The 27,625-nt window shown below is 33.8% G+C and overlaps 2 protein-coding genes across 2 annotated transcripts; one reads left to right on the plus strand and one right to left on the minus strand.

The window, feature by feature from the left end:
• Positions 1-444: 444 nt before the first annotated feature.
• Positions 445-13,841, plus strand: LOC136819208 (protein phosphatase 1 regulatory subunit 12A-like). Its single transcript, XM_067075426.1, has 15 exons — positions 445-1,047; positions 5,111-5,241; positions 5,699-5,817; positions 6,158-6,262; positions 6,469-6,520; positions 6,760-6,907; positions 7,075-7,158; positions 7,533-7,549; positions 7,729-7,749; positions 8,021-8,759; positions 11,135-11,278; positions 11,628-11,747; positions 12,145-12,246; positions 12,559-12,609; positions 12,895-13,841. The coding sequence occupies exons 1-15, from the start codon at positions 778-780 to the stop codon at positions 13,000-13,002; spliced, it is 2,211 nt and encodes a 736-aa protein (XP_066931527.1). The 5' UTR covers positions 445-777; the 3' UTR covers positions 13,003-13,841.
• Positions 13,842-17,362: 3,521 nt separating this feature from the next.
• LOC136819304 (PRKC apoptosis WT1 regulator protein-like) lies at positions 17,363-24,556 on the minus strand. The gene is made up of 5 exons (XM_067075549.1): positions 23,737-24,556; positions 18,832-18,903; positions 18,626-18,642; positions 18,333-18,417; positions 17,363-17,959 (listed from the first exon to the last, which is right to left on the minus strand). Exons 1-5 carry the CDS (start codon positions 24,172-24,174, stop codon positions 17,864-17,866), a joined length of 708 nt encoding a protein of 235 aa, XP_066931650.1. The 5' UTR covers positions 24,175-24,556; the 3' UTR covers positions 17,363-17,863.
• Between the last annotated feature and the right edge of the window lie 3,069 nt (positions 24,557-27,625).

The following is a 27,625-nucleotide window of genomic DNA, read 5'->3' on the forward strand; positions in this document are numbered from 1 at the left end:
AATCTGTAGAATATCTGTTCTAACTTTCCAGCTATTGTATGTAGTAGATTTATTTTCAACACAGAACAGATACCCGATTTCCAGCCGGGTGCAAGTAAGTTTATAGAGAACAAATATACACAATGATTTTTATGAAGAACCAATGACATTTTCTGTAAAATTAAGGGTAATGTGTGTAACACTAAGAGCGTCTGATGATGAAGTGAAAAGTCAAATGTGTTGATTCTATTGTCACTCCGTCGAACTTTGACGGAAAAAAACGCGCGAGTTCCGCGCGAGGAGAGCACTCGAATTTTTCTTGTGTTTGTTTTCCCGGTCCGCAGTTTAATGACAAGCTCCGTGTATCTGGTCTGTAAAATGTGCAAGGAAACCTAAACAGACGCTTCTTCGCGGAGGCTTTATCGAATTTTTCAAAATATTGCCTTATTTTACAAATTTTTCACTGAATTTTGAAAAAAATATTCAAAATTCGTGAAATTTTTTATGTATTCTGATAGGAGTGATCAATTTTAGGCAAAAATTGTCCAGGAAAAGGGTAAAACAAACACATCAAACTCTCAGAAACAATAAGCTAATGTAATGTTATTCTTGTGAACCGGCCAATCAGAGAGCAGTATTCGCTTCAGCCCTTCGCTCTGGGCTTCACTACGGATCTCTGATGTAAGGATAATGTAGCATGAAATGAAAAGTTTAGTAATGTTGTAATGGTATTTGGTGTTTTTAAAGAATTATCGATGCTCGTTACTCGTTTAATACTTTTAGTTCTGCCATAGAATTATGGTGCAGAAAATGTCAGGTTCAGGCACACCAACTCGTATTGTAAAAGCTCTTGAAGATCGATCAAAATCTATAAAAAGATGGATGCAAAGTGATACTGCAAAACAACAACCTGAGAGAACAGATGAGCAGTTTACCATAAAATTTGACAAAGGAACTGTATTTTTATCAGCTGTTGCAAGCTCAGATATTGATGAAGTCAAAAAGCTATTGGACAGAGGAGTTGATATAGATACTACAAATAATGATGGACTTACTGCGCTTCACCAGGTATATACTGGAAGGAAATTATTGTATTGCCGTTGTTTTCTAGCTATCAATTAGCTTGCCTTGGCTCAATCAGCCTGCTTGTCATTTTAATCAATTTTGAAATGAAAGTTTGTTGATTTAAAATGCTCATGTCTGCCACTAGCCTTGTTAGGGGCAGGTAATTGCTTGGTTATTTTTATTGTGCCTTATTATGTACTACGATGAATGATTTATTTCATGGACGACCCTGGACACCGCCGTACATTGTACGGTGTTGTACGGTGGGGCTTGATTTAAATGTCCGGTGGGAATTAAAGGTTAACTATGAAAACACCGTACATTTTCCCACCGTACATTAAATTTCCCACCGTACAATAGTACGGTGGGAATAAGTTCGCGAAAGACAAGTTCCGTGGTCAAACTTAATGTACCAAAGAAAGTTTTTCCGACTTAGAAGTTTTTCAGTAAGTCCGACCACGGTTGAATATCTAAAACTTTGCATGCTTTCTGAAACTGAAATCAATTTGGTACGGTGGTGAAATAGGTTAACTCAAAATCCACCCCACCGTACCCACCGTACATCCACCGTACAATGTACGGCGGTGTCCAGGGTCGTTTTCATGGTTGCCTGATGTGTGAAATTTGGTTATAGAAAGGATGTTAGCTGTATGATAATCAAAAGCAACTTTAAACGTTGAATTAGAAGAGTAATTTATATTACTGCAGTCAAATGCACAGCCAGGCTTCGGTTTTTTTATTGAGTTTATACAAGCAAAAGGAGATACCATATAATTTCATTGGTATTCATAGTAGCTTTAACTTTTAATAGTGTCCTATAAAAAATACTCTTAATCTTGTACACATGAATTTAAACCTGTCGTTGCCTTTACTTAGTTTTAGAACTCCTTTCTATTTGCCAAGTAGTGAAATTTTGGCTGTTGTGTGGCTGCATTTATTTGCCATTGTCAGATGTATGTCTGGCGCACCTGACAATGGAGTGACAGAGTTAAATATCTTTTTATCATATTATCCTCCCAGAAGTTTCTCAACACTTTATTTCTATTTCTATTTGGTTGAGTTGTAGGAGGAGCCTGTGTATGGCCAATTTTCCCAACTCTACAGCTCATAGCTTTCAATGAGCAGCCCATCAGTGCCTCGGACTAACTACCCAATAGTGTTTAGGAGAATGGGGCAGTAATTAGTTACCGTAAGTTGGTCTAATGTTGACATCCCTCATCTAATTTTGACACCCTTCTTTAGAGTTCTTTAGAGGAATAAAAGGTCGGTCAGAATCAAGAGAGGGATGGCGACATTAGACCAACCTACCGTATTCAAAAGACTGCTGGTTCTCCCAATTTTGAGATTTGACCAGTCAGATTAGCTTGAAAGGCGAGGATACTTTTTGAAAGTTAGCTGTAAGTACTGTAGGTGTACATAATAAACCTAAATTAGCAGTATAAAAGATGAGATCTCAGTCACTATAGAAAAAAGGGTGAGCTTGCAAAATTATTACATTTTTACAAAAAAATCATCAAAACAAAACAGTGCATATTTTGTCATTTGATTGTTCAATTTGACAATAGAATGTCTTCCTTCTAAAAAGGTCTATTGAAATTTGACTTTTTCATGCAACCAAAATCTTTATAAGAAAGTGGTTCAATATGAGCTTAGCAAAGCTCAAATTGCAGATGTAGAAAGATAAGCTCGGTATACATTCACTCCCCATCTGGATAAGGCTATCACTATGTCTCACTAACAGCCAATTCGATTGACTTCAAAATATGCCATTTTTCCCCTGATTGCCAAATATTTTGTATTCGATTGACAAAAATTTGGCAAATGTGGCAAAATTTGAGAGCCATAAATGCCAAATAAAAAAGATGTGGTGAATCTGGCATTCTTGGCATTTTTGGAACTTACCTCCTACAAAACACTGTTCCCACGAGACCTATGTTCTTTTCGCTCCAATTCTGCCACTTTTGCCAAACATTTTGAAAAATAGAAGACCTTCCAATGCTAAAGCAAAACAATGCCGATCGACAATTTGATTGGTTAAAAAAATCGTTTGCTTTACAAACGCCGACAGAAAACTGCTGACAAAGCATCACAAAACGGAAATCATAACGGCGACGTAGCGATGTATAAATTTGCCATGAAGCTGTGATCTTTTGACATTGAAATTGTGGATTTGGCAACGTTAGTGAGTATGGCAAATTTGGAAGTCAATCGAATTGGCTGTAACATTCTGCTGATTGGTAGTGTGAAGGTTTCAATCATTTGCACCCCAATTAACTGTATTTGAATCCCAAGCACTTTAAGGCAGGGTTTTAGGGAAATTTGATGATAGACTCTCTACCTTCACTCATATATCACTCTCTCTCTCAATCCGGCTGATAATAGAAGTATCGATTGATGTCAAATGAGCTTAGCAAAGCTCAAATTGCAGATGTAGAACAATAAGCACGGTATACATGGGTTCAATCTGGTTCAATTGCAATTTTGGCATCAAATCTTATTCATTGTCTGTTGGTTTAATGTCTACCAATATCTTCAATGTCTACAAGACAACTAATTGAATCCAAACTTTGTGGTATTATATATTATACTAACCTTGAAATCAACCAGGACTATGACAAGTTTTGTTTCTGTATTCCTGAAAGCAATTTTCTACCATTTTCAAAAAGTTCTCTTAGTGCAGCTTAGTGGCTTTTTAGCAAAGCAAGAGCAAGGATTGTCAGACTTCTGGTCAAAATTGATATCATTTAAAAAAGTTTGATTTGATTGGCAAGGTTGCTACTATTTGGCAACAAGCCTTAGCTGTAAGTTTAATAAAAAACAATAAATATCTCTTAATAATTTAAGAAGCTTCAAAAAAATGAATGGCAGTGAGTGGGAAAGTCAAAAATATAATTGCAGTTTGTGTGACATAAAAACCCGAAAAAATGAATTGACCGTGTTTATATTCATTGTCATGTAGTTTAAATTTTAAGTGCATTTAGCTTGTTGTTTACAGCCAATCTTATGTTATTTACACTTTGTGCCAGAATATAGATAATATCAACTCAGGTAATCTTAGGGTCGAACAGCATCAAATAATGGGGAAAACATCTACAATAGTGATGATTATGCTGCAGCATTTTGTTTTTAGTAAAAAGGTCTTTATTTCAAAGGTAGTCATGCATTATATCCTCTCTGGCTACATAAACATTTTTTCAGTTGATAAGTATTGCTAAATACTAGAAACTTAAGAAATTTGCAAAGTGGGAAAACTGGGGATACTGACATGAGAGGTATTTTTTTATACATTAAAAAATTGTTTTATTAATTGTTCCAAAATCTCCCTAAGTTTGGAAGGGACTTCCACCAGGTTATTGATGGTTATCTAACCCAACAGAGCAAAGTGTCCTGCTAAAGGACTGCACACCTTATGAATACCCTGTTAACGTCTTGTTGCTGTTAAAAGGGGATGACTAGTATTATTTAAGTATTGTTGACACCAGACCAAATCATTTTACAGTCGCATTGTTTTGTTTGATCTTTAAAAAATGACACTTTGCAAGATAAGCACATTTTGCAAGATACTTTCAGAAAGCTTTAAATATATGAACCACTGCAATACTATGTATTTCACTATAATCACCTAAACTATTGAGTGGGGCATTGAGTTTACTGTCTATAGACCTAATTATTTTTAAGTTATCATTTTATCTTTACCAATGTTTTAATGCTCCTGAAAAATTATGGTTATAACATTTCATTTGACTATTACAGAAAAAATAATTTTTATTCTCTCTAAATTCAAGGCTTGCAGAAAGTAGCATTTTCGTTATCAGAAATAAGTTGATGAGTAAAGTCTGAAAAATTTGGCAGAAATAGTTGGAGTTTGAATAAGTATCACCAGCATAATCAGTTTTGTTGTAAACTTTTGGTTCTATGTGTCTGATCATGATGATAAGCAACATTTTCACTTTGCCATGTTTTGCTTTATGTATCTGTAAGATTTTGGAAATCATTGTTCTATGTTTTGAAATTAGTTTAAACAATGCTAAGCTGTGTCATAAACTTCTTGCATATTTTTTTGCAGGCGTGCATTGATGAGAATGATGAGATGGTGGAGCTGTTAATTGACCGAGGTGCAAACATTGAAGCTGTTGACAATGAAGGATGGACTCCATTGCACGCTGCTGCAAGTGCAGGGAATATCGACATTGCAAGGTATATTTAGGACAACATCTTAAAAGAGTTATGATAACTAATCATTCTTGCTTCTCACTGCTTGACCTTCACATGATACAATTTCGTTTTTGACACAAAATACTGGCTCAAAATTTTAAGGATTAAATTAAATGTTTTTCTTAATTCTCTATTCTCCTAATCTCCAACAAGCTTTAATAAGCTTTGACCAGACTAATGTTATAACTGACTAATCCAGATGTTAACTTTAGGGGAATTCCTTGTTAATACTTTACGGCCTCTGCTGTGTGCAATGTTTATCAAAAACACCTGACCTAGACCTCTTAGACATCTTTTTGTGTTTTATAAAAATATTATCATGCATATTTCAAATTAATGTTGACATTTTTCATTAGTTTGAAATATGAAGATAGTAAAAAAGGTTTTTGAAATCAAAAAGTATTCTTATTTAAAACAAAAAAATTCTCTATCATTTTAGGATTTTGGTAGAAAGTGGGGCAAATCTTGCTGCAGTAAACAATGAAGGGGAAGTTCCGCTGGATTTGGCAGATGAAGATGACATGGACGAATTCTTATCTGATGAAATTGATGCCCAAGGTTTTAATACATTTTTGTTTTGAAACCGAAATGTTTTCTCCTGGACTTGAAATATAATATATGAATACAATGATACAAGTTTTAGCGTGAAAATTATTTCTCAAACAAGGATATAAAGTGAGGAGTGTCATTACCAAAAATCTCAGATATATTGATGTTTAGTGACTGACTTGAGAACATTTTTATTGCCATAATCCAAAAATTCCTTATAAACTTACTAGCATTCAACCTTACTTGAACTGCAATTAAGTTTCAATTCAAGTAGTTTATGAGTTTCTTCAACCTTGATCTTTAATGTTGATTATAATTTTACCATATTACAACTAATTTTCACCAACAGAGTTAGAAGTAGAAGATGCACGAAATGAAGAAGAGCGATTGATGATTGAACATGCTACAAGCTGGTTGAATAAAAAGAAAATTGATGATAATCTTGATTGGCAAGGTAGGCTAAAATATACATAATCAAGTACTAGATCAAGATGGATAGGTGTTTTTTCAAGTTTTGAATTTAAAACTCAATAAGAATCACATCATATTCCTAACCTTTCTGACTTACAAGACTTCATGGACATTTGGTGTGAAAGCTCTGTTTGTCATGACTTGTTTGATTGATCAGGCCTTTTTTTATTCTTCTATTTTTCATTACAGAGGCTGGTGCATTACACGTTGCTGCTGCCAAAGGTTACAATAAAGTTATTAGGTAATAATGAGGCTTCTTTTCTAATTTTTGTCGTAAACATTGAAATTTTCATGAAGACATGTTACTACACAGTTCTGTATAGTCTTTGGCTTTGCTTTTATTAGATCTTTATAAGTGATTATAATCTTTATATGAAAATATTATGTTATGCTGGTTTTTAGGTGATGTTTCTCTGTTGATAAGCCAAGTAGAACGAATTTATCCTTTCTGTTTACATATTCTTACTATTCTCTCTAAAGTACAATTTTGCAAGTTTCGAATGCTGATGTGAATATGCGGGATGCTGATGGATGGACTCCATTGCATGCTGCCATACATTGGGGAAATCAAACTGCAACAGAACTTTTAACTGAAGCTGGAGCAGACTTCGATTTGAAGAATAGCAATGTAAGTTAGCATTAGAGTATTTTATGTTTGAATTATTTGTTTATGCAGGTTTATTTACTGCCAGTTAAAGATAAACCAACCTTCCAAATGATATTCTAAAGGGGCATCATATTTTATTGTTTTGATATTATGTTTTAGCCAACTTTGATATCAATTTTTACATTTAGTCTCAAACACCATGTGATCTTGCTGAAGCTGACTTTCTCAAAGCCGCTGAAAACTGTAGGAAAAGAGCAAAGGAGCTGGGAAAGGTGAGATAAGTGTGGGTTAGGATACCATTTGATAATGTTACTATCATTTTTTATGCATTTTCAATGTAATGCCTAGAAGCTCGAAAGATGGATAGCTTTCCAACATTTCTCCAATATGATAAAGCTGATTAGCTTTAAGTTTTTATGCATGGCATTTGATTTCATTCATTTAGATGATAATAAAATATCTACTTTAAAAGCTCTCTTTTCATTAAAGCTTCCCATTGGAAAAAGTTAATAGGATTAATGCTTGGTTTCCCATCATAGAAAGTATCATCTCAATTCTATGAACACAGCTATAAAGCTCATCATCCTTTCCCCCCTTGTTTGTTCCTTCTTGTCATTACACCTATCTTTTTGTTTGTTTCTTTTAGAAATCATCCCTCAAAAGGTGAGTTTATTATTTCAAAATCAGTTTTGTATTGTATCCAAATTGATAATAAGGAAGCACACCACTATTGTGGATATCTAATTTAACTTTATTTTAAAAGAACATTTTGACTATTTTATAATAACAACAAAAATGTTTTCTTATGCAATACTTATTGACTTATTTCCTCTTTTTTCTAGGGGCGACAATGACTTAAATGAGTAAGTTTATTTGACAAATTTCCATTTAAAAACTTTTTCTTTTAAATATCAAATAGTGGAAACCTGAATCAAATAATACCCTTTAAAAGTCTTTTATTGAAATTCTACGAATAAATCTTTCAAAGCCTGGAAAATGTTGCCGTTCATTTATTAATATAAAGCTACGATCTCTATTTTTAAAAGCTTCAAAAAGGTTAAAAGATTCCTTTCCCGAAATTTGTTACAATCATCTCTATTCATTTGGAAAATGAATTTCAAATCTTCTTTTCAGCAATTTCACCAAAGAAAAGTATGCAATCGAAATGCTTAAAAAGCAGCCACCAAGGCCTGCTGTGAAAGGCGCAAGAGCCAAATTTAAAAAGCAAAACAATGGTTCATTAGTGCCAAGTGGTGATAATGACAACAGCGAAGGAGAGGAAGATGACCAGGGTGAAGAAGAGGAGAGCGAGGAAAGCGAACCTGAACCCGAACCTGAACCCAAACCTGAACCCAAACCTGAACCTGAACCAACTCCGCCTCCACCCGCCGCCCCTACCAAACAAACCACCTCATCTAGCGTTATCTCGTCCAATAGAACATCGACCTTGAATAATGATGTAGATACATCAAATAGTTTAACTAAGACTACTATTAAATCTCGTTTCGGTGACCGTGATCGAGATGATAAGAAAGACACTAATACTTCAACCTCGGTGACTACTGCCAAAACAACGACAAGTTTCGGGAGTAGATACGGCAGGCGTGACCCTGAACCCGAACCTGTTACAACAACGAAATCAACGGTCGGTAGTCGATTTGGTACTACCACAACATCTTCACGAATCACCAGCTCTTTTGATAAGAAACCTGACGACAACACTTCCTCGACTCGTCCCAGTCTTCAAAATCGACTCAATCCGAAGCGGGATGAAAAAGAGGAGAATGACACCAATTCAGTGTTGAATCGATACCGCTTGAACAAAAGCAAAACGAACGATGACAACAACTGGCGATCATCACGGAAGAAAGAGGTATGTCGTCTTCTATTATGCCAGGGCTTGATTTTCTATCTTGTTTGTTTATATGATATAGCTCTCTCCGTTTCCTAATTCGGTAAGGTGATACTTTTGTTACTTTTCGTGCGCTTTAAGATAACCTTTAAGATTTAATCGCGTATGTTATGTATGTTGTTTCTTTTTTCTCACAATTTTTTTCTTCGAGAAGAGGTTTTTCAGATTCCCCTCACTTTTTCTGTTGTTTTGGTTCGGTGTTATCTCGTCAATGAAAAGTTAGAAAGCTAAAAGGTTCATGTCTCTGAACAACTTGTCTGATATGCGTTTGTGATTTGTTGTCTGTAACGTGAACGTTTTTTGACCACAGAAGGAAAGATCTATAAGAATCTATTCTTAACTCTTGAACAAGTGTGTTATTTTTGTAATGAAGGGTTGAAAAACGAAATCAATTTGTTTTCTCCTGCATCTCATATTTATTTTTGCTATAGAAAAGACCAAACGACTTTTATGTGGAAAGTTTTGTTGATGTTTGAGTTTTGAAGCTCTATGCGAAATTAATGTTACAACAAGCAATCAGATCAATTAGTTTTAGATTGAGATTTTTTTTCCAATCGTATATTGATACACTTTGCAGAAAAAAAACTTAAACATTAGAAAAAAAGCAATTAAGTCATTTCACACTGCTGATTAATTGCCTGTAGAAGTAATTAATGGACGAAGGAAAGTTTCCGTTTTTATTCTGTGGTAACGCAGAGAATCTCGATAAAGAAAGAAAATATTGTTGAGAGTGATTAGCGTTTTGATGGTTGATTGTTGTTGTGAAGGCTTGTGTGAGTGGTGAAAAGAAAAAAAGAAATGTCATATAATTCCATACAAGATCGGATAAACAGCTTAAGACGGACACAGCCTAGTGCTCAAGGGAGTCCTTTAACACAAAGATATAATCGTGGCTCTCTACGCAGTCGCTCGTCGCAATTTCAGGTACATATTTGGTTCGAATTAATGTCATGTCTATTATTATAATGTCAAAACTCCTTATTGCTATTATCATCTCTCGACTTAGGTGCTGATTAATTAGATTTGTGATGTTTTCTTGTCTCTTTAGACTGATTATGAAGGCTTTTGATAAAGGCAAATATGCAAAATCTTTTCAGGATTCTTACACTTAAATCTTTCTCGTCGACATTTTTTAAGGTTTTATTTTTAACTATGTTTAGCCTTCTATAGCTTTTTGAGTTATATTCATTTTGAGGTCTGTCGTTTTTTTTTAGAAAGAGTAAAAAGCCTTCAATTTGAGAAAGCAAATGTAAAATAAATTATTTACAACCGAACTTTGTATAAATTTCCATTTTCGATTTTTAACTGGAAATCATGTTTTTACATTTTCACAAAATTAAGTGAGTTTATTTTTTGCTAATTTGAAAATCCCGGGGTGCTTTATCTCCATATTTGAGTAGGATCTTATCTTGAAGTTTATTTTGTAAACTACCGTATAAACATCAAAAACTCATAAACCTCCCCCTTCGCTCATCTATCTACATGGTCTACTCGACACAAGAAAACTCCTCTTTTCTCTCTTCTTATACATTGTGGTTTTTTATTAAGAAACTTTTTTGACGTTGTTTTGATAGTAGTCTTATTACGTTCTCCTAAAAAAAAAACAATTGATTTACGACCGAACAATAACCAAGACAATTATTCGACAAAATAAAGTTGAAAGGCGCGGTGAATTGTTCTTTTGTTTTTGATGGAGGAGAGAATAATGATTGCAAGCAGGCTGTTTTTGTGTTGTTGATGATGATGGAATGATAAACCGGTTTGTGTGTGTATACACAGAGAAAGAAATATGGCTGATGTCTTCTTACTTACGAAATAAATAATTCCCTAGCCTTTTTTGTTGTTCTCTTGTTTTATATATGGAAAATTTTTACTTGCTTTGATTATTTTGCTGGGATTCTATTATTTATCAATGGTTTTTACATGTACATAAAATTCACCTACTACAACTACCAAAAAAAATGTTACAAAATAGATATAGACGACGCTATAGGGTATGTTGTTGATCTTTACAGGGGTTGGTTGGTGAATGAGCTTTATTATTTTCTTGTGGTTACGATCGTAGTGTCTTTTATTATCAAGGCTGGATGATTGAAAATCTCTTGTTTGTTTAATACTTTGATGTAGAGTTTCGAACATTAAGTTTGTAAGCTGAATGTTAAAATTGTTCGAATTTTACCTTATAATCAATTTTGGTTTTAGCTTCGAGAAAGTTTTCATAACTAGTAAAGTTTCAAGGATCTTTGGTTGTGCAGTATGGAATGCAATGGATTGATTTTAGTCACAAATTGTTTAATATTACATCGTTTTTCATGATTTTTTGTTTGTTTCCTCAGGACGAAGATAACCAAGAAACAGAGACACAGCCTTCGACGAGGCGAACGACACGAACTTACGATACTGGGGGTAGCACCACTGATACAACCTCCACACGAAGAACCAATCGTACATCCACTGATGACGATTCAAGCTCTCGCATGGTAAGCAGTAACATTTTTGTTGGAAAGATAATCGAGAGAAAGTAAAGTGAAACTATTTTTCAGGTTCCTCATTTTATTGGTCGAGTCTTTAAGCAATCTTTTAGAGAGAGAGAGATGAAATAATTTTCATGAAAGTGTTCAACGAAATAAAGCACTTGATCAAACCATTTCTCTTCCTCACGTTTAAAAGCAGGGAGTATCTCTTTCTCCCTTTTCTTCAAAGGAATGTCAGGGATAAAGTTTCTGTTTTATTTGCTTTGACGTTTGTTGAAAATATCTCAAATTTCTTGCTGCCATTTTGATTCCTGTTGTTTCTTCAACCGATTGTTTTCTCCTTGCTTCTTTACAGAGTATCGCCGAAAGGCTACATAAAAAGAATCAAGAACTGCTTGCAACAACTTCAGATAATAACAATTCATCGGGCAGATCATGGCAACGCTCTTCAAACCCTTCGACGACCTCTTCAACTGTAAGCATTTCCTAAATTCTTTTAGTACCAAAGGGAATGTAGTTGTTATTTCTTAGCAATAACTTTTTTCACAAATGATCCCCCTTTCTCTTTGATAAGAGGCAAACCTATTTTCTCTCTGATTATTAAAAGGAGGACATACAGAGCGCAAGCATCATACAATATTATCATTATTCAGTAATCCCTGCTGTGCAGTGGCAAAACTAATAGCTCCAGTTCAATTCCATAGGAGACTGAAGCTTTTACAACTGTATGAGGTTTTTCAGATAGGATGATTGTGTCTTGTTTTATACTTTCCAAATCTTGGTCTAGTAGGAGTTTGAAACTTAATATTTCTTAATTATCACTGATGATAGGCCTGACGGACATAATGACCAGTTCTTCTCTTCACTTTCAGTCATCTTCGGACACGGGGGATACAAAAGATCTACAACGAAAACTCGACCAAGCTGTCAAAGAAGTAGAAGAATACAAATCCAAGTATGAAAAAATGAAAAAGGTAAGCATATTTTCTTTCATTTGAAATTCCATTACACCATGTTTTTTTTAAATCAATCATTGATCAGTACATGTTTCTTTTTACAAGAACATCCAAAATTTTTGAAGCCTTCGGATGTTCTTATTCTCACCATTTGTGCTACAATTTCCTAAGAAATCGGGTGTTTTAGAGCCCACTAAGCCATCGAAGCCTTATGATCTTATATTATTTGTTCTTATAAAAACGTGTGGTTTGGCTATTTCATTGGCACTTCAATTTCTCATGAGTCAATTTTTTTGGACTTTTAAATTATTTGTTTTTATTTGTTTTCAGGAAAAAGAAGAATTAGAAAAACAACTTAGTCAATATAAAGAAGATATCGATGTAAGTATTGATTGATTGATTGATTGATTGATTGATTGATTGATTGATTGATTGATTGATTGATCATTGATTGATCATTGATTGATTGATTGATTTTGTAAGTTTTTGAGCAATCCAGAAATGTATGGGCCTAGAGTATTAGGGTTTACACTTGCCTTTTTTTCAAACGTTATCTTGATGATTGCCTTCCCGAATCAATATAATTGGCAGCAACACTGCAATATGCAATATTTCTTAACATGCATTGCTCTGTCTAAATCAATTGTTTGTTTTTATATTTTGTAGAAAGTGCAAGATCTAAAGAGCGACAATATACGTCTGAAAGATGAGAATGGGGCGCTTATCAGAGTTATTAGTAAATTATCACGTACCCCTGCTTCATCTTCTTCGTGAGTCGTGGATCGTCCGCTGCTTCCTTGTGAATTATTATATTATTATTATTGCTGAGGTGCTGCTAGTGCTACCGAGGAGAGATGAGCCGCTGATTAAATTTTTTTAAATAAGAAAGAGAGAACTTTTTATACTACCTTTCATAGAACAGTTGTTTTAATAAATGAAGAAGAAGAAGGATATAAACAACAAAATACAACGTCCCAACAAATTCCAGTGAATATTCGCGCTCACCCTCGTTCGATGAATTGTGTCCGGGCTCACGATATTGGACATGATCGCAGTGCGTGTTTCCATAACAGTAATGAGATATCTGTGAAACACGAATATACCGACTGACATGCTCTGTCGCTCAATGGTCAACGCAGTTAATGTTTTCTGAAATCTTTTTTTATGAATAAACTTATTGAAGAAGTGCAGGTATTTTGGTGGTGAAAAAGTGATATTAAGAAACAGCTTTTTGAAAAGGATTGGATTCCTTAGAGATTGATTCTCTTTGATTATTTTATTTACAAAAAGAAAAGACAAATTCTCCTTCTTTTTCGTACCTATGAATTCGATTGACTTCTGCACTGAAGCGTTTTGTTGTCTTTTTATGCTAGTGAGAAATGAGACGACTCATCAGACGAATTGATCATTATCATCATCATCAACATTTTCACACTTTTTCATCAAATTTGAGATTAGAATTCCACAGTAACGTTGTTTGTATTATCAAAAGATATTAATAATTATATTTTTCTATTAGTCCAACATGATTTGCTAAAAAAAATTTTTGAGTCCGTTTGTAGGTTGAAACGAAAAGAAGAAAAAAAGATTAATTTGACAACGTTAAAAAATTATTCGTTTGAAACATTCTTCTTCCTTTCTTTCAAACGCGTCCCATTACAAGTTTCTAAGCATGAAACTTGTGAAAGCAAATTCAGGTTTAGATTTAAGCTTTGTCAAAGTTTATGCCGAGTCCTGACCTCGTGAATTACAAAAGGGTATGCATAAGGTAAGGTGCAATTTATGCCATTAGACACAATGATAGTATAAGAATATTCAAGAGTCAAGAAAGTATTTTACATTGTTTAACAAGGTTCATAGAGATTTACTCCATTATGGCCTTTTGCACGTCCTTTAGTAACATCGAGTACATTTTGGCTGTGCTTCGGATTTTATCAATTTGTGATTCCTTTATAGCTCAAACTTTTTCGTTATATGCATTTGCCTAAATTTGCCTGCTTCTTTTTCAATTTCCAAAATCTGAGGTTAGGATAATTCTTAATTTGTTCTTAGGTTTGGCCAAAATCGAGCCTTATGTCTTTATAGAATTGTCCATAAAAAAGATCAAGGACAATATCTCCCTCCGTCATTTACGGCCGATGTGGGCTTACTCATGAGGTCTACAACCCTAAATCCAAGAAAGATATAAAAAATCCTTATTTGAAATTAGAGAGAAAGGATCAAATTAAAGTTCTTTTTAAAATTTTCGTTATATTTTCGCTTTCAAATATTTTCTAAATTCCTTGAGGTTTACATCCATCCACTCAAAGTTATCTTTCCAAAGAACTTTTTGTTCGAGGTCAGCAAGAAATTCTCATCAACTACACTCTACTGCTCGATACGCTCCCTTATTCGATAAAACTCCAATTCCCCCTAAAAAATCGAATTAAAGAGCGTCATTTGCAATACCTTTTTGGTAAAGGTTATTTCTTTAATCTATGTTAAAAGTTGTAGATGAAAAATTTCCAAAAAACTATAACTTTGAATAGATCATAAAGAATTTTGCTTTTCTTTTAAAATACACAACTCAAATACCATAATAAAGACATCGGAATGGTCAATAAGTGATTTTCCTTCGAAAATACACAAATTTCATAAGCCTTCTTTTTTTCAAGGTCAATAAGAGATTTTCCTTCAAAAATACAGAAACTAAAAATTGATTTGAATATAGCCAATATATTAGACTGGAGTCGTTTATAATGCATGTAATACTAATAATAAACACAAATAATGATACGGGATTTAGTTTGTATAAACTAAAATTTACTTTTTTGCTTTATTTCTAATATGTCTGAATTATATTAGTCGTCTAGCTTGCTAGACTACCAATATATCAGTGATTTTTCTTTATAAAATGCGTTCCATTTGAAAGTGATATATAACTTCATAAATACACCAATTTCAAACACCGTGCATTTGAGTAGCTAAAAAGAATCTCCTTCTAAAATACAGTCCAAATGCCTTCCATTTGAATGTTTATCAATTGATTTTCCTTTAAAAATACATAGATTTCAAATGCGTGAAACATGAAAACTGTGTAACAAAAAATTAGGAAACTTAACACATTTTTATTTTAAACGATATTTCGACCTCTTACGTGTCATCTTTTTCAAGTTCAAGTTCAACTTGGAAAAGACATGCAAGAAGTAGTTGATATATCGTTTAATAAATTTCAAATACTTTAGGCGTACAAACTTTCGCGAGCAGAAACTTTCGCGAAGTCGAAAAATCGCGAAATTCACGACATTTACTTTCGCGAATTTCAGGGAAAAAATTTTTTCGCGAGCATAAACTTTCGCGAATCATTGGATAAAAATGAGAATTTTTAAACCAAAATTATGGCTAAAAAGTGACAAATGTTCCTTGAATCTGATAAAAACGGTTGTTGTTTGACTTTAAAAGGGCGTGAAATAGTTTACGGTCTGGATATCCAGGCTAGGAGTATTACTGCCAAATCATGCATATTGGTTTTTGACTTAATTTGACATCCAAATCCGCCTAATTCGTAGTCTAGCAAGCTAGACAACTAATTCAGACATAGTGGAAATAAAGCAAAAAGAAATGGAGGGAACGATTTTAGTCGTCTAGAAACCTTTGTTCACTAACTCCAAACAAAAGAAAAGTGTCAATATTGCAATTATAAATATTTTTTTCCCGCTCAAAAAAATTCTTGAGAAAAAAAATGTGTGTGGATTTGTGTGTTAAAAGTTTTTCATTTTGAGTTGATTTTGTTTTGAGAGTTTGTTGTTGCTTGGTAAATTGTTTTCTCGCTACGCAAGTTTCTGCGTAGCTAGCCGGCTGGAACACCGGATTCTTCCTTAAAGTAGTAACGCTCACATATGCTAAAGATGCATTGTTCTAAAAACCCGATTCTGTGCCTAGTGTTATAAAAGAAAGAAAGGTTCTGCAAAATCAAACACAGGACTAAAACCGCAAATTGAATTTGCGGAATCTATAATGGTTAGATCAAATTTTTTATGCAAGAATAGCGATGGCAACTTTATCTAGTTATGGTTTTATAGGGCATGTTTGTCAATCAGCTATAGAATTATCAGAATAACACTCATAGCAACAGCTCTAAAAGGATTGAAAACAAACTGTTATATGGCTAAGACAATTTAAAATGAATTTTGCGGTTTTTGTTAAACCGACTCTAAAAAAATCGTCCATTGACCTGTTTTCAAGTCGGAAAATTACATCAGAATATTAGAAAAAGGTTTCTTTGTTTAGATTTGGTCGCTTATAAGGATGATTTCTTGTTGTTATAAGGAGATTTTTTTATTGTTGCATAAAAACGCGAAATCATCCCTTCTACAGTTTGTTTTTATATGAAGGCTAGACTTGATCATCAAAAAGACAAAATCCTTATAAGGGATAAAAAGGCGTTGTCATGAGTATTATCTCTACATAAAAGTCAAAGTGTTTCCTAATTTTAATCCGTCACAAGCTCCCAAAGAAGGAGAGCCGAAAAGGCGATTAAAAATTGAGTTAAAAAGAAAATATCAAAATAATTAAGAAAACAAAAGTCATCAGTTATTAGCGACATACGTGGTCGATGTTAAGAGGAAAGGAGGAAAAAATTTTCTTATGATAACTTTGTAATTATTTCTTAATACATCCGTAAATCCCTTGTTGGCTTAGACAGATCAAAAAGGGATCACAAAATGAATAACGAATGTCTCACTGTGTGTAACTTTGACAAATGCTGATCAACGAACGAACAAATGCACAACAAAATATTTGAGTTTCTTTTAAAACTTTGTTTCTCTTAAATCAACATGACTGTGTGCACAAAGTAAGCGAACTAATTTCAAAAAAAAGTTCTAAAAAAGGGTGGTAACCTCTGCTTCTATCGGAAAAAAGTGCATTTAGAAAGAGTAAGAGAACAGGAAAAGTTACTATTTCTTTTCACTAGCTAAGGTGTCAGTTAAAGGTGTTTGAGCATAGTCAATACGTAACTACGAGACTGTTTTTCATAAAAATGGCAACTAAAACGTAAAAAAGAACTGGAAAGAAAAAGGGGGAGGGCAAGCACCATAACACTAAAAATTATAGTCCCGATATTATTAAAGATCGACCAAATCACAATAAAAAATAGCATTAGAAAAAATTCTTCAGACAGAACAAATATTATAATATCTTGATGGGGGATGAGTAGAAAAATATAAATTAATACTGATAAAACCTACATACAAAATTCCCAGCGTGCAAAAGGCAACAAAAAAACACGCTGTACAATTATTTACGACGATAATACTGGAGGGCGAGCGAGAGAGGCTCGGGGTGAGAGATGAGATGTAGAGGGAACGACTCTGCAGCCGTATTGATTCAAGGAGGAAGTTCAGGTTGCAATTATGAACATGGTTTCTTCAAACACCAACTGCAACATTTTCTTCTTTCATTCCTTATCATTAAAGAGTATTTTTAACGACCAAGTAAACAAGCACTGCAGTCGGTCTCACCGTTTCGCTGGTTATATCTCTTCTCATTCTTCTTCTTCAGTATTCCATAATGTTTGTTTTTTTTCGTTCTGTTTTTTTTTAAAAACCGTGATGTGTACTTGTATCAATTGTAAAAAAAATAATTTTCTTTTCTACTATTTACGAGGTCCAGATAGACTGCCGACCACACGTAACAGGGCGCTATTCTCGTCTTTCAATCGTTGGTTATCTTTTTGTAGAGCTTCGATTTCCTATAAAGAAAAGAAATTAAAAATTAGCATTGATCGACAAAAGGTTCAGATTAAATTCTGATAAAGATCTGGCATAGAAAAGGTTTTAGCTTATGAAGCTTATTACACGATCGTGTAATGACATACTTAAGTCAACGATGAAGGAATTTAATAAGAAAGCAATTATCGTATCTGGCCTTAAGAGCTCTTCCCTTCGAAGCGACTGTATATTACTGCTTTTTGCAGTATAAAAATAGAGTCCTCAGCAAAAAATGAAACCAAAAATTACCCCTTCAAAAACATACCAAAAATTATCCCTTCAAAAACATACTAAAGCTAAACAAATTGTTGCTTGACGTAGTACAAGAAAAAGCACAAAAAATGAGCTTCTTACTCGTTTAGCTTTGGCGAGTTCGTCTTTCCATTCTTCGATTGAAGATTCGTATGCTTCGATCTGCTTTGTCAAGTCGCTATCCGTCCTGAAAATGTAATTAAAGGTTTAAACCATTTGAAAAGCAAAAACTTTTCAGGTTAGAAGAGATGACCATCTTTAAATCATAACAATAGAAAAGATATAATAAGGGAAGAAGAACCAAATTAGGAATGAAAATTGTGCTGTCAATGGTACAGTAAAAAGTTTGTTTGTTTAGCACCTGTTTATTGGTATTTGAAAAAATTGAATCTTACCTATCTGAGCCTTGACTCTGTAAAAGCAAGAAAAGAACATCATTATAAAGAAATAAATAAATTGAATATGGGCTCTATGCCATCGTTAGTATTTTAAAATCATTTCAAGTCATCACTGTCAACAAAAGAAGAAAAGATTCTTAAAATTCTGACATACCGATGTCATAAAGAAATTCATGAAAGAGTAAATTATGGCTTAGACTTACATTAGTAGGTTCGGTATTCATCACTGTGTTTTCTTGGAGTTGTTTTTCTTCGTCGTCAGCGGGAGCTGCACCCTACAAAGATAATCAGTCAATTGAATTTACACCACCAAAAAGAAAGACAAGTAACCTTTATAGAGATTCAGTTACATCAGAAATAGATAAAAAGCTTTAATGTTCTCACATATTAGACTCTTATTCTTTACTTATTATACAAGGCACAGATTAACACCTTTACAAAACGAGGTCAAACTGAAAAATTCTTTGTCCTTAGAAAGTCATCAGTTCAAACAAACTTTCACAAAATGTGAATGCAAAATTTGAATGCAAAAAACTCTTATCACATCTCTGATAAGACCTTATGAAAAGAATGATATAGACTTAAATGAAAAGCTTTTTTTTAAACTCCACACAGAATCTACAAATAAATCTCAAATCTCGATATTATCTGACATCAAATCCTAAAATGACTCTCTGACATTCTAATTGATAAAAACCACCCTTAATAAGGAATCTACAAACTCTTAGAGATAAAACTTTATACGTCTATTATGTAAAAGAGGATAAAAACAGTTGCAGCTATTCTGAACTCCAGCTTGCAAAAAGGTGGTCCATGAGTAATATTCAACAGATGGAGGACCTCCTATTCATTCATGCCAGCAAACATAAAGTATGGCTTTTCTTTTTAATTCACCCAGAGAAAAACAATCTATCACTTTATTCAGCTTTATTTGTTACGTAAAGTAGATAGCATTTAAAAAGAATTATCCGCATTGGCATTATTTAAAATCCGTCTTTCAATGCTTATACTTACAGAAACGCTTTGCAGTTATACATAGACTGAGTATTTTTAAGAGAAGCTGCTTCTTTAGAATGCATCTTTAAAACAAGGGTCTGCATTTTGGCATCAAATATGGCATCAACTGTAGCATTAATACAAAGTAAACAGAATCCAAATATGAATTTACTAGAGTTTACTTTGTAGGCTGAATAAAAACACGATGAAGAAGGAATTTAATCAAAATAAAATAAATTCCTTAAAAGATGAATAATTTCTTTTTATAACCAGCAAAACAACTTTGTTCGACACTGTTCAACTGAGAATTATTGTTTACAAATTTCCTTCGCAAAATATTGTTATAGACAGAAGTTTTAATTTCTTTGACTAATCAATGACCTCAAAATTTAATAAGAATGGAAGAACAACAACTAATACCACTAAATGTTTTAAAATTACACTTTATCTATTAAACCTGGCTAAACTGATAGGAACAATTCAGTCAATATGCAGCATTTTTAGAAGTACTGGAAAAAGAGAGTCAAGTTTGGGTAGTTTGTTAGCCATTTTAGCCATTTTAGGCCACAGGTTTTTCTATTTGATGAGGAAAAAAGATACAAAGAAAATTAAAAAACTTCTTGATGGTAACTGATATTCATGAATAAACCAAAATAAATTTTAATAAAAATCATTTCATTTCACAAAGGGGTCATTTACGAAATCTTCTACATGCTACTTGATCAAGCTTGGGATAACAACAGCTCTCCCTTAAACATTCCAATAATGTCACCAAACAGATTTCCGGCAAACTTCCCTACTCTCTTGTATCAGAGTGATTGTGCCCAACTCCCATCACATGCCATGACGTATAGGACCAAGTGAAACAGAGTGGAATTGAATCCTGGCCTCTTGCACTGAAGTTAAGGAAGATGATCATAAGATCACTTTCTCAGTGGAATTAATAATACCATGCAAATATTAGACAATCAATTATTTTCTAATATGTTGAATATTTTCTGGTTCCCTTTTTGAATCAAAAAATCTTAATTTCATGGATTTTGTGAGCCAGAAAAAATCACGAATGTCAGTGTTTAGAACATTTTTGCATGGGTTATAAAACTAAGCCCTGCAAGGCAATGTTCATCAGATCAGTTAAGATCAACAGATCAGGAGAAGAAGATTTGTTTGCTTCATTTAAACTTTCATGAACATTCAATTATTTTTCTACTTTCCTGTATGATTAATTTGACTCCAATTGAAAAAACTACCATAACTGACTTGGTCTAATGTCAAATTCCCTTATCTGATTCCAACATCCTTTTTTAAGAGCTGAAAAAAATAGAAAGGCTGAATCTATTTCTATTTGCTTAAAATGGTCAGGCCATATTTTAGAAAGGCAGGGCAGCGTCCGTTGGTGGCCAAAAAAGGCTTTTTCTTGTGTGTTTTCCGCTAAAAAGGCTGTTTTTACCAAAATTTAAGTGATTTAAATAGCCTGATGGTAAAAATGAAAAAAATATTTTTCACTTGCGTCGACTGATGCAAATTAGAATAGCTTTATCTATAGAGAAGGATAAAGAAGTAAGATGAGGGATGTCAGTATTAGACCAAAATACAATATTTTGAGTTGACAATTTCTATTCTCATAATGAAGTATAACACAAGCTTAGTCAAAAATCTAAAAACTTTTAAGGCACTTGTGACAATCAAAACATTACTAGCTCAGTTTATATTTCTATAAATTTGTCTAATGTTGACATCCTTCATTCAACTCAGTCAACCTTCTTTAGAGATGGGAACAATAGTTGTTTAAGACTAACAAACTACTTCAGTGTACATTTCTTTTCACCAGTCAGTAAAAACAGGATAAATTATCTTGTCCCTAGGTAACAGCTGTGGTAATAGACAGGTAATCAATTACCTTAAAGGAAGAAACTTTTGCAGGAACAATTTAATATTTTTGGAATTTAATATATTTTCATGATTTAAAAAATCACCTAAAAGATTTATCTTTTTAGGGCAAAATAGGCCATATTTTAAACAAAAAATGCTCTCAATCTGCAAAACTTCAGAATTTTGAGCTGTGAACCTGTGTGAACCGCAAAATTAAATTCTGCGACAATTTTTTCCCTTAACCCTATTATTATCAGGCTTTTTCGGATTTTGTATTCTCAAGGGGGGGTGTTTTCCACCAGCCTTGCATAACTTTTGATCTAGAAAAGGTATGGACTTGAAATTTGGCACAAATGTTCTCTACCATAAAAGGAGTTCATAGAAAAAAATTTAAGTTGATGACGTCATCATAAAGGTGATGACGTCATCACAAAGTTTCACAATTATCGCTGACCAATGAAAAAGTACTATTCAATAAAATAGCAATTAAAGTTGAACAAATAGAGATTTTTCAATTCTGTTTTGAATTTCTAAAAGCCAAAATGAATATCTTTAACATATTTGCCGGTTTTCAATATACTAATAAAATCGAGGTTTAAAATCCATGCAGAAAATGAGTAACTTTTTTCAAAAAATAATGACGTCATTTATGATGACATCAGCAGTTTTTGAACATTTTTAAAATATTTTTTAAAATTTATCTTTAATACCTAAAACCTGTCAAAATTTGAAGTCAATTGGATGCCTAGATCAAAAGTTATGCTAAATTTAAAATTTTGTGATTTTACAGGGTTTTAGCTGGATTTTATGATATGCCTGCACAAAAAAGTCATAAAACCTGATCTGGTCGGTGTATAATTGTAAAATTTGGTATACATGCTGCTACTAGGATTATATTAAAAGTCAAAAACTTTCAGAGTGTTAAAAAAAAATTTCAGTGAGCTATTAGCAAAAGAGTGCCAGCCTGGTGGAAAACACCCCCCCTGATAAAAATAGGGTTAAGGTATATGACGTTATCATTACAAACTTTTATGCTGGAGTTTAAGCTAGTTATCCTCAAGGTCCAAGTCAATGTTTACTGAGAGAAAATATATTTTACTCTCTGACCGCTAAGCAAAGAAATATAGTTTCAATAAGCGTCAGATTCCAAACTTCGTAATTTTCCTTTTTTTAAATGGGTGACAGAAGAAGATGGGGCATGCTGGGGCATGTTAATATTATATTAACTTGTGGTATGCATAGACAAAGACTGAGATAAATGGATAAAATTGTTTATAGCTAAACTATCTATAATGGTACCGTCAACTGCTCTAACTTGGGACCATTGGTCGAAACATAGGACTGGTTGATATCTGGCCTGTATTTTCACTTACTGTTAAATCTCTTTGACAACAAATTTGTTTTGATAACTCCACCAAGTTTATAAATCATACTGCTTCGTTCCTCTTAGAGTGAAAAACACTCGCGTGTGTTCGACTACGGTTTTTTTTTTATATTTCGATTTAAAAGCCTACTTGGTGAGAAAGAGAAATCGTGTATTTTTTAATACGCCGTTCATTAACTCAAATCAAATGACTTTGGAGGTTCGGTGGCCGAATTGCCGTCCCATGTTTTGTCAGATAGTCCCAAGTTAGAGCAGTTGACGGTACTATCAACTGTCATATTAGGCATAAAAATTTCTCACCTTCCAAACTATAATATTACTATATGCTCTGATGGAACTATAAGCTGGTCTTATGTTGACAACCCCCTTACAAATACAGTCATCCTTTTGCTAAAACCAAAGAAATATAGATTCAATCAGTGATATTCTTACCTTCCTATTATTCCTCCCCAAAAATGGTTGACAGAATGGAATGGGGGTTGCTGACATTAAACCAACTTTAGCAATGTTTAGCAAAAGATCTAATATCAGACAATGAAACATAAGTTGAATTTTTCAGCCTGCTAAAATTCTCAAATTGGTTTGGTAAATAACCAAATATTTCTAACGATTGTTTGACTGATCATGTTTGATTTACAAAAACCTAAGAATAAGGCCAACCTGCAATAATCTGAATAACCTTCTATTCTACTTGACTTTATTATCCATCATAATGTTGTTATATGAGGAAAACCTTTGCAACAAATTGTCCATTCCTAACTGAATAATCTGAAATGAGCCTGTAAGCTTCTTTCCTACAAAGTTTGGAAAACCTGTTTAGAGTGTCTGGAGAAAAACAAAACAAAACAATTTATACCGGTTGCCCAGGCATTATAACAACACCAGTTGATCGTCGTTTTTCCCTTAGATTTTTTCTATCTCGTCGTTTTTGTCCCGATTTAGCGCTTGCACCTCCAGCCTTTCGATGTGACTTGCGAGAAGATGCTTGTTCTTCGGCATCTTCTTCATCTTGATGTTTATTTTCCGTTGAACTTTTCTCAGTATCATCCTCTTTATCATCATTTGTATTTAGTTTACTAAGTCGTGAGGATACCGATGAGGTTTCAGTCTTTTCACCCCTATCACCAGTACTTCTATATCTACCAGCTACACCAGATGAGCTTACACTGTTCTTAGTTGTATCATCGTTTCCACTTTCAAAGACGCGTCTCCTATCTCGTGTTCCACCACCAGCACCTGTCTGGCGTTGTTGTCGAAATTTAGAGGTAAAGCGATCTGCTGTGTCTGTTGACATTGTCGTATAAGAGTTCTAGATAAATACCAAAATTTGAAAATTCAACTCAACTATATGTTCAAAACAAACTGAACTGTTATGACCAATGACCAAGAGAGCCTCCACTTGTTGTTTATGTGTATAAAAATACTGGCTTCTTCTATGGAATCGCTGCAAGTCGTTAAACCTAGCTATTGCAGCGAATCATCCAAAATTACAACCCAATATTAATAAACGTATAATCCATCAGTATATTGGCATGAAACATTGACAAGTTTTAGTCAAAATTATGGTTATAAATACATTATTTCTTCTAGTCACATTCCATCAACAGTTTATCTTCGTATCTTTACCATTTCGCTTTAGCATAATAGACATGCGCATTGCTCACGGCTCACCCTTTGCCCAGTCCACCTCTGATTGGCCAAACCAAAACAATAAACAGCGTAGCTGGAAGGAGATTCCTCGTTAACTTTACTGACCAATTCGTCATGTCAAAGAATTTTGTAAACAAATGAGTACTCCCTGACGACAGTGTTATTTGAGATCGCGCGGACAAAGATCTTTTTTGTGACATTTTCCCCCATTTCCCACTTTGCATCTTCGTGAATTGATGATTATATACCTTCTCCTTCAAACTGAAGTCGTTTTTTATTGGAAAATGCACCCACAAAAAAACACGTGTCTTTTTAGTTTCGCGCGCAATTTCCCATGTGCTACTTTTTCATTTTCGAATTTCGAATCATCTCAAGAATTCGAATTTCGAACGGTTCTATGACGTATGCGATGAAAACATTCGAAATTATGGCGCCATAAAGAATTTCTGGAATAAGGTAAAAAAACAGTTTAGGAATCTATTTTTTTTCCTAGTTTTTTTCAAAAGTGATTGATAAAACAGTTTGAAATGGCTGAAATGGGTCAACGATTTTTATATATATAATGCTGAAAATTCGATTATTTTTTTGTTCAGAAGAGTGCAGTTAACCTTAGATTATTTTTTAAACTTTTCATGGTCTTTGTACCCTGAGAAAGACCAAAAGGCTGCAAAAGGGAGAAATTCCGACTGAGAATTTTTTTTCTTTGTAACCCTTAGAAAGATAAGATCAAATAGGTTTTTAAAAAACCTACTTAAGTTTGCTTAAGGTGACGGGTATGTCTGAGCCAAAGTTCGAAAATCGACCCTTTGAGAGACTGAGACTTTTTTTCCAATTTTCAGCCAAAATTTCCAACAATAGAGAAACAGAAAAAGGAATGGTACTACCCGTACCCTTCTCTTGCCTAAGTACCCCCCCCTCCTGGGCTGCCTTTTTTCGACGAACCTCGTGTCATGTCTATTATTTCACTCCGCTTATCTTGACATTAAAGTTTTCCTAAACATCAAGAACTACGGCAAATGTAAAGCGAGCGAAGCGAGAAAAAAATCTAAAAAATCTAAAACTCTTGCAGAGCCGTCTCGGACGTCGTCGCTGGTCGCCGGTATGGTGTGAATGACGCTCTTTCTGATCATTTTTGCCACAATTTAAAAATCTTTTTCAAAATATGGTTAAAAGATACATCACCCAGGAGGGATAAAGTCAAACTTTGAAGTGAATTCTTCCCTTTAATTTTGATTTCATCGTGTTTTAAGCCAACCATCCCAACCATCCAAAAGACTTTAATGCGTTCAACAACAGCTAAACCGGCGTGCGACACCGGGTACCGGCTAGTGTATATTATAATACTTTAATGGGATAAAATTTCGCGGGGACTAAATTTCGCGGTTGGGCCTATCCGCGAAATTCAAAAATTTCGCGGGGACTTAATTTTGCGGGTGGCACTATTGGGTGGTAATATTTTCACGATTTTGCGACTTTTATTGTCAAATTATGCACATTGGTTGTTGAAATAACGGGTTATTTGCGCCTCTTTGATGCAAGTAACCATTCAAATAGTATTAATTTTACATATTTTGAGTTTTGCTTAGAAATATTTCGCAGATGAGGCCCTCCCAAATTTCCATTGGGACTTAATTTCGCGGATTTTCGCAGATGACACCTAAATCCGCGAAATTTAATCCCTGCGAAAGTTTATCCCATTAAAGTACGTTTAAATCCGAACTCTCCAATTCTCGCATGAAGCATTTTCGCTAGCAATTTCTTTTCCGTGCATTTTTTGTATTGATAATTGGTCAATTTTTAGCCTTAACATAAAAGCCGTGAAAGTAGAATTTTTCCTTTGTTTTCCTAATCTTCTTTTTTGAACATTTTTAAGAGCGTTTTGAAATTGAACACTGAGATTACCTGTTTCCTTTTCATTTTGAAATATCTAATTTTCAAATTTTCAAAGCTATTCAAAGTTTTTCAAAGTCACCCTCGAATGTCTACACCCAATGGCTAGCCACGATGGCTAAATGTACTCCAAGTATAAGAATAGTTTTACACGATACTCTTGATTGTGGGAGATTTTCTTCCCTTGCAAATAGATTACAAATGACAGTTTTGATCCGATTAGCTTTCAAAATAACTATATATTCTTTATCTTTTTTAAGACATGGAGCGATTTCATTTGAAAAACCAACTTGATGAAAGTAGCAAAAAATAAATTTAGTATGTTCTTAAAGGGATAATCAGATGGTTTGTAATATTTTGCATGTGGGATCCTTCTATTGCCCTGAGCAAAATCTCAAAATATTGTTGCCTAACTATTTCCCAAAGTCGAGATATTTAAGTTACAAGTTTTTGTTCATCCATTTTTAAAAATTTCAAATTTTGATATCTCGACTTTGGTAAGTTGTAACACGAAAATACTTGGAGCTTTTACTCAGGTCCGTAGAAGGTTACTACCGTCAAACTATCTCAAACTATCCGATTGTCCCTTTAAAACATATAAAACATATAAAAATTGACAGGACAATTGCCCCCGTGACAATTGCCCCCTGGTAATTGCCCCCGGACAATTGCCCCTGGACAATTGCCCCCAGAAATGGTAAAAAGGACTAACTGTAACGATCAAAAATTGTCTCGAAGGTAATTGTTTGGGAATTTATTTTTTTTAGGGGGGGGCAATTGTCTCAGGGGCAATGGTCCTGGGGGCAATTGTCCGGGGCAATTATCCGGGGGAATTGTCACGTGAGGCAATTGTCCTAGATTCGTATAAATTGTCTAATGTAATTTTCCTTAGAAAATACAAGAAACTGTAATACTAAGTACATGGATTTGCTTTAGGTCGATGGTTGTTTTCCTTGCCAAATACAAGAAATTATTTTAGGTAATTTTCCTTTGAAAATACAACAAATTTGTTTTATTTATTGATCTCCCTCGAATATGTTAGAAATTTTCAATATCAAAGAAAATATTTTTGTTCGTTTTCCTTAGGAAATACAAGAAACCGTTTACCTATTTATCATAAAAGTAAAAAATACATTTAATTTTTCAAAAATAACAGCGAGCGAAGCGAGCTTGATTATCATGATAAAGAGTCGTCTCGGACGACG

This window comes from Clytia hemisphaerica, unplaced genomic scaffold (genome assembly GCF_902728285.1).
Source record: "Clytia hemisphaerica strain Z4C2 unplaced genomic scaffold, Clytia hemisphaerica genome assembly, whole genome shotgun sequence".
In the NCBI taxonomy this organism is placed as follows: Eukaryota; Metazoa; Cnidaria; class Hydrozoa; order Leptothecata; family Clytiidae; genus Clytia; species Clytia hemisphaerica.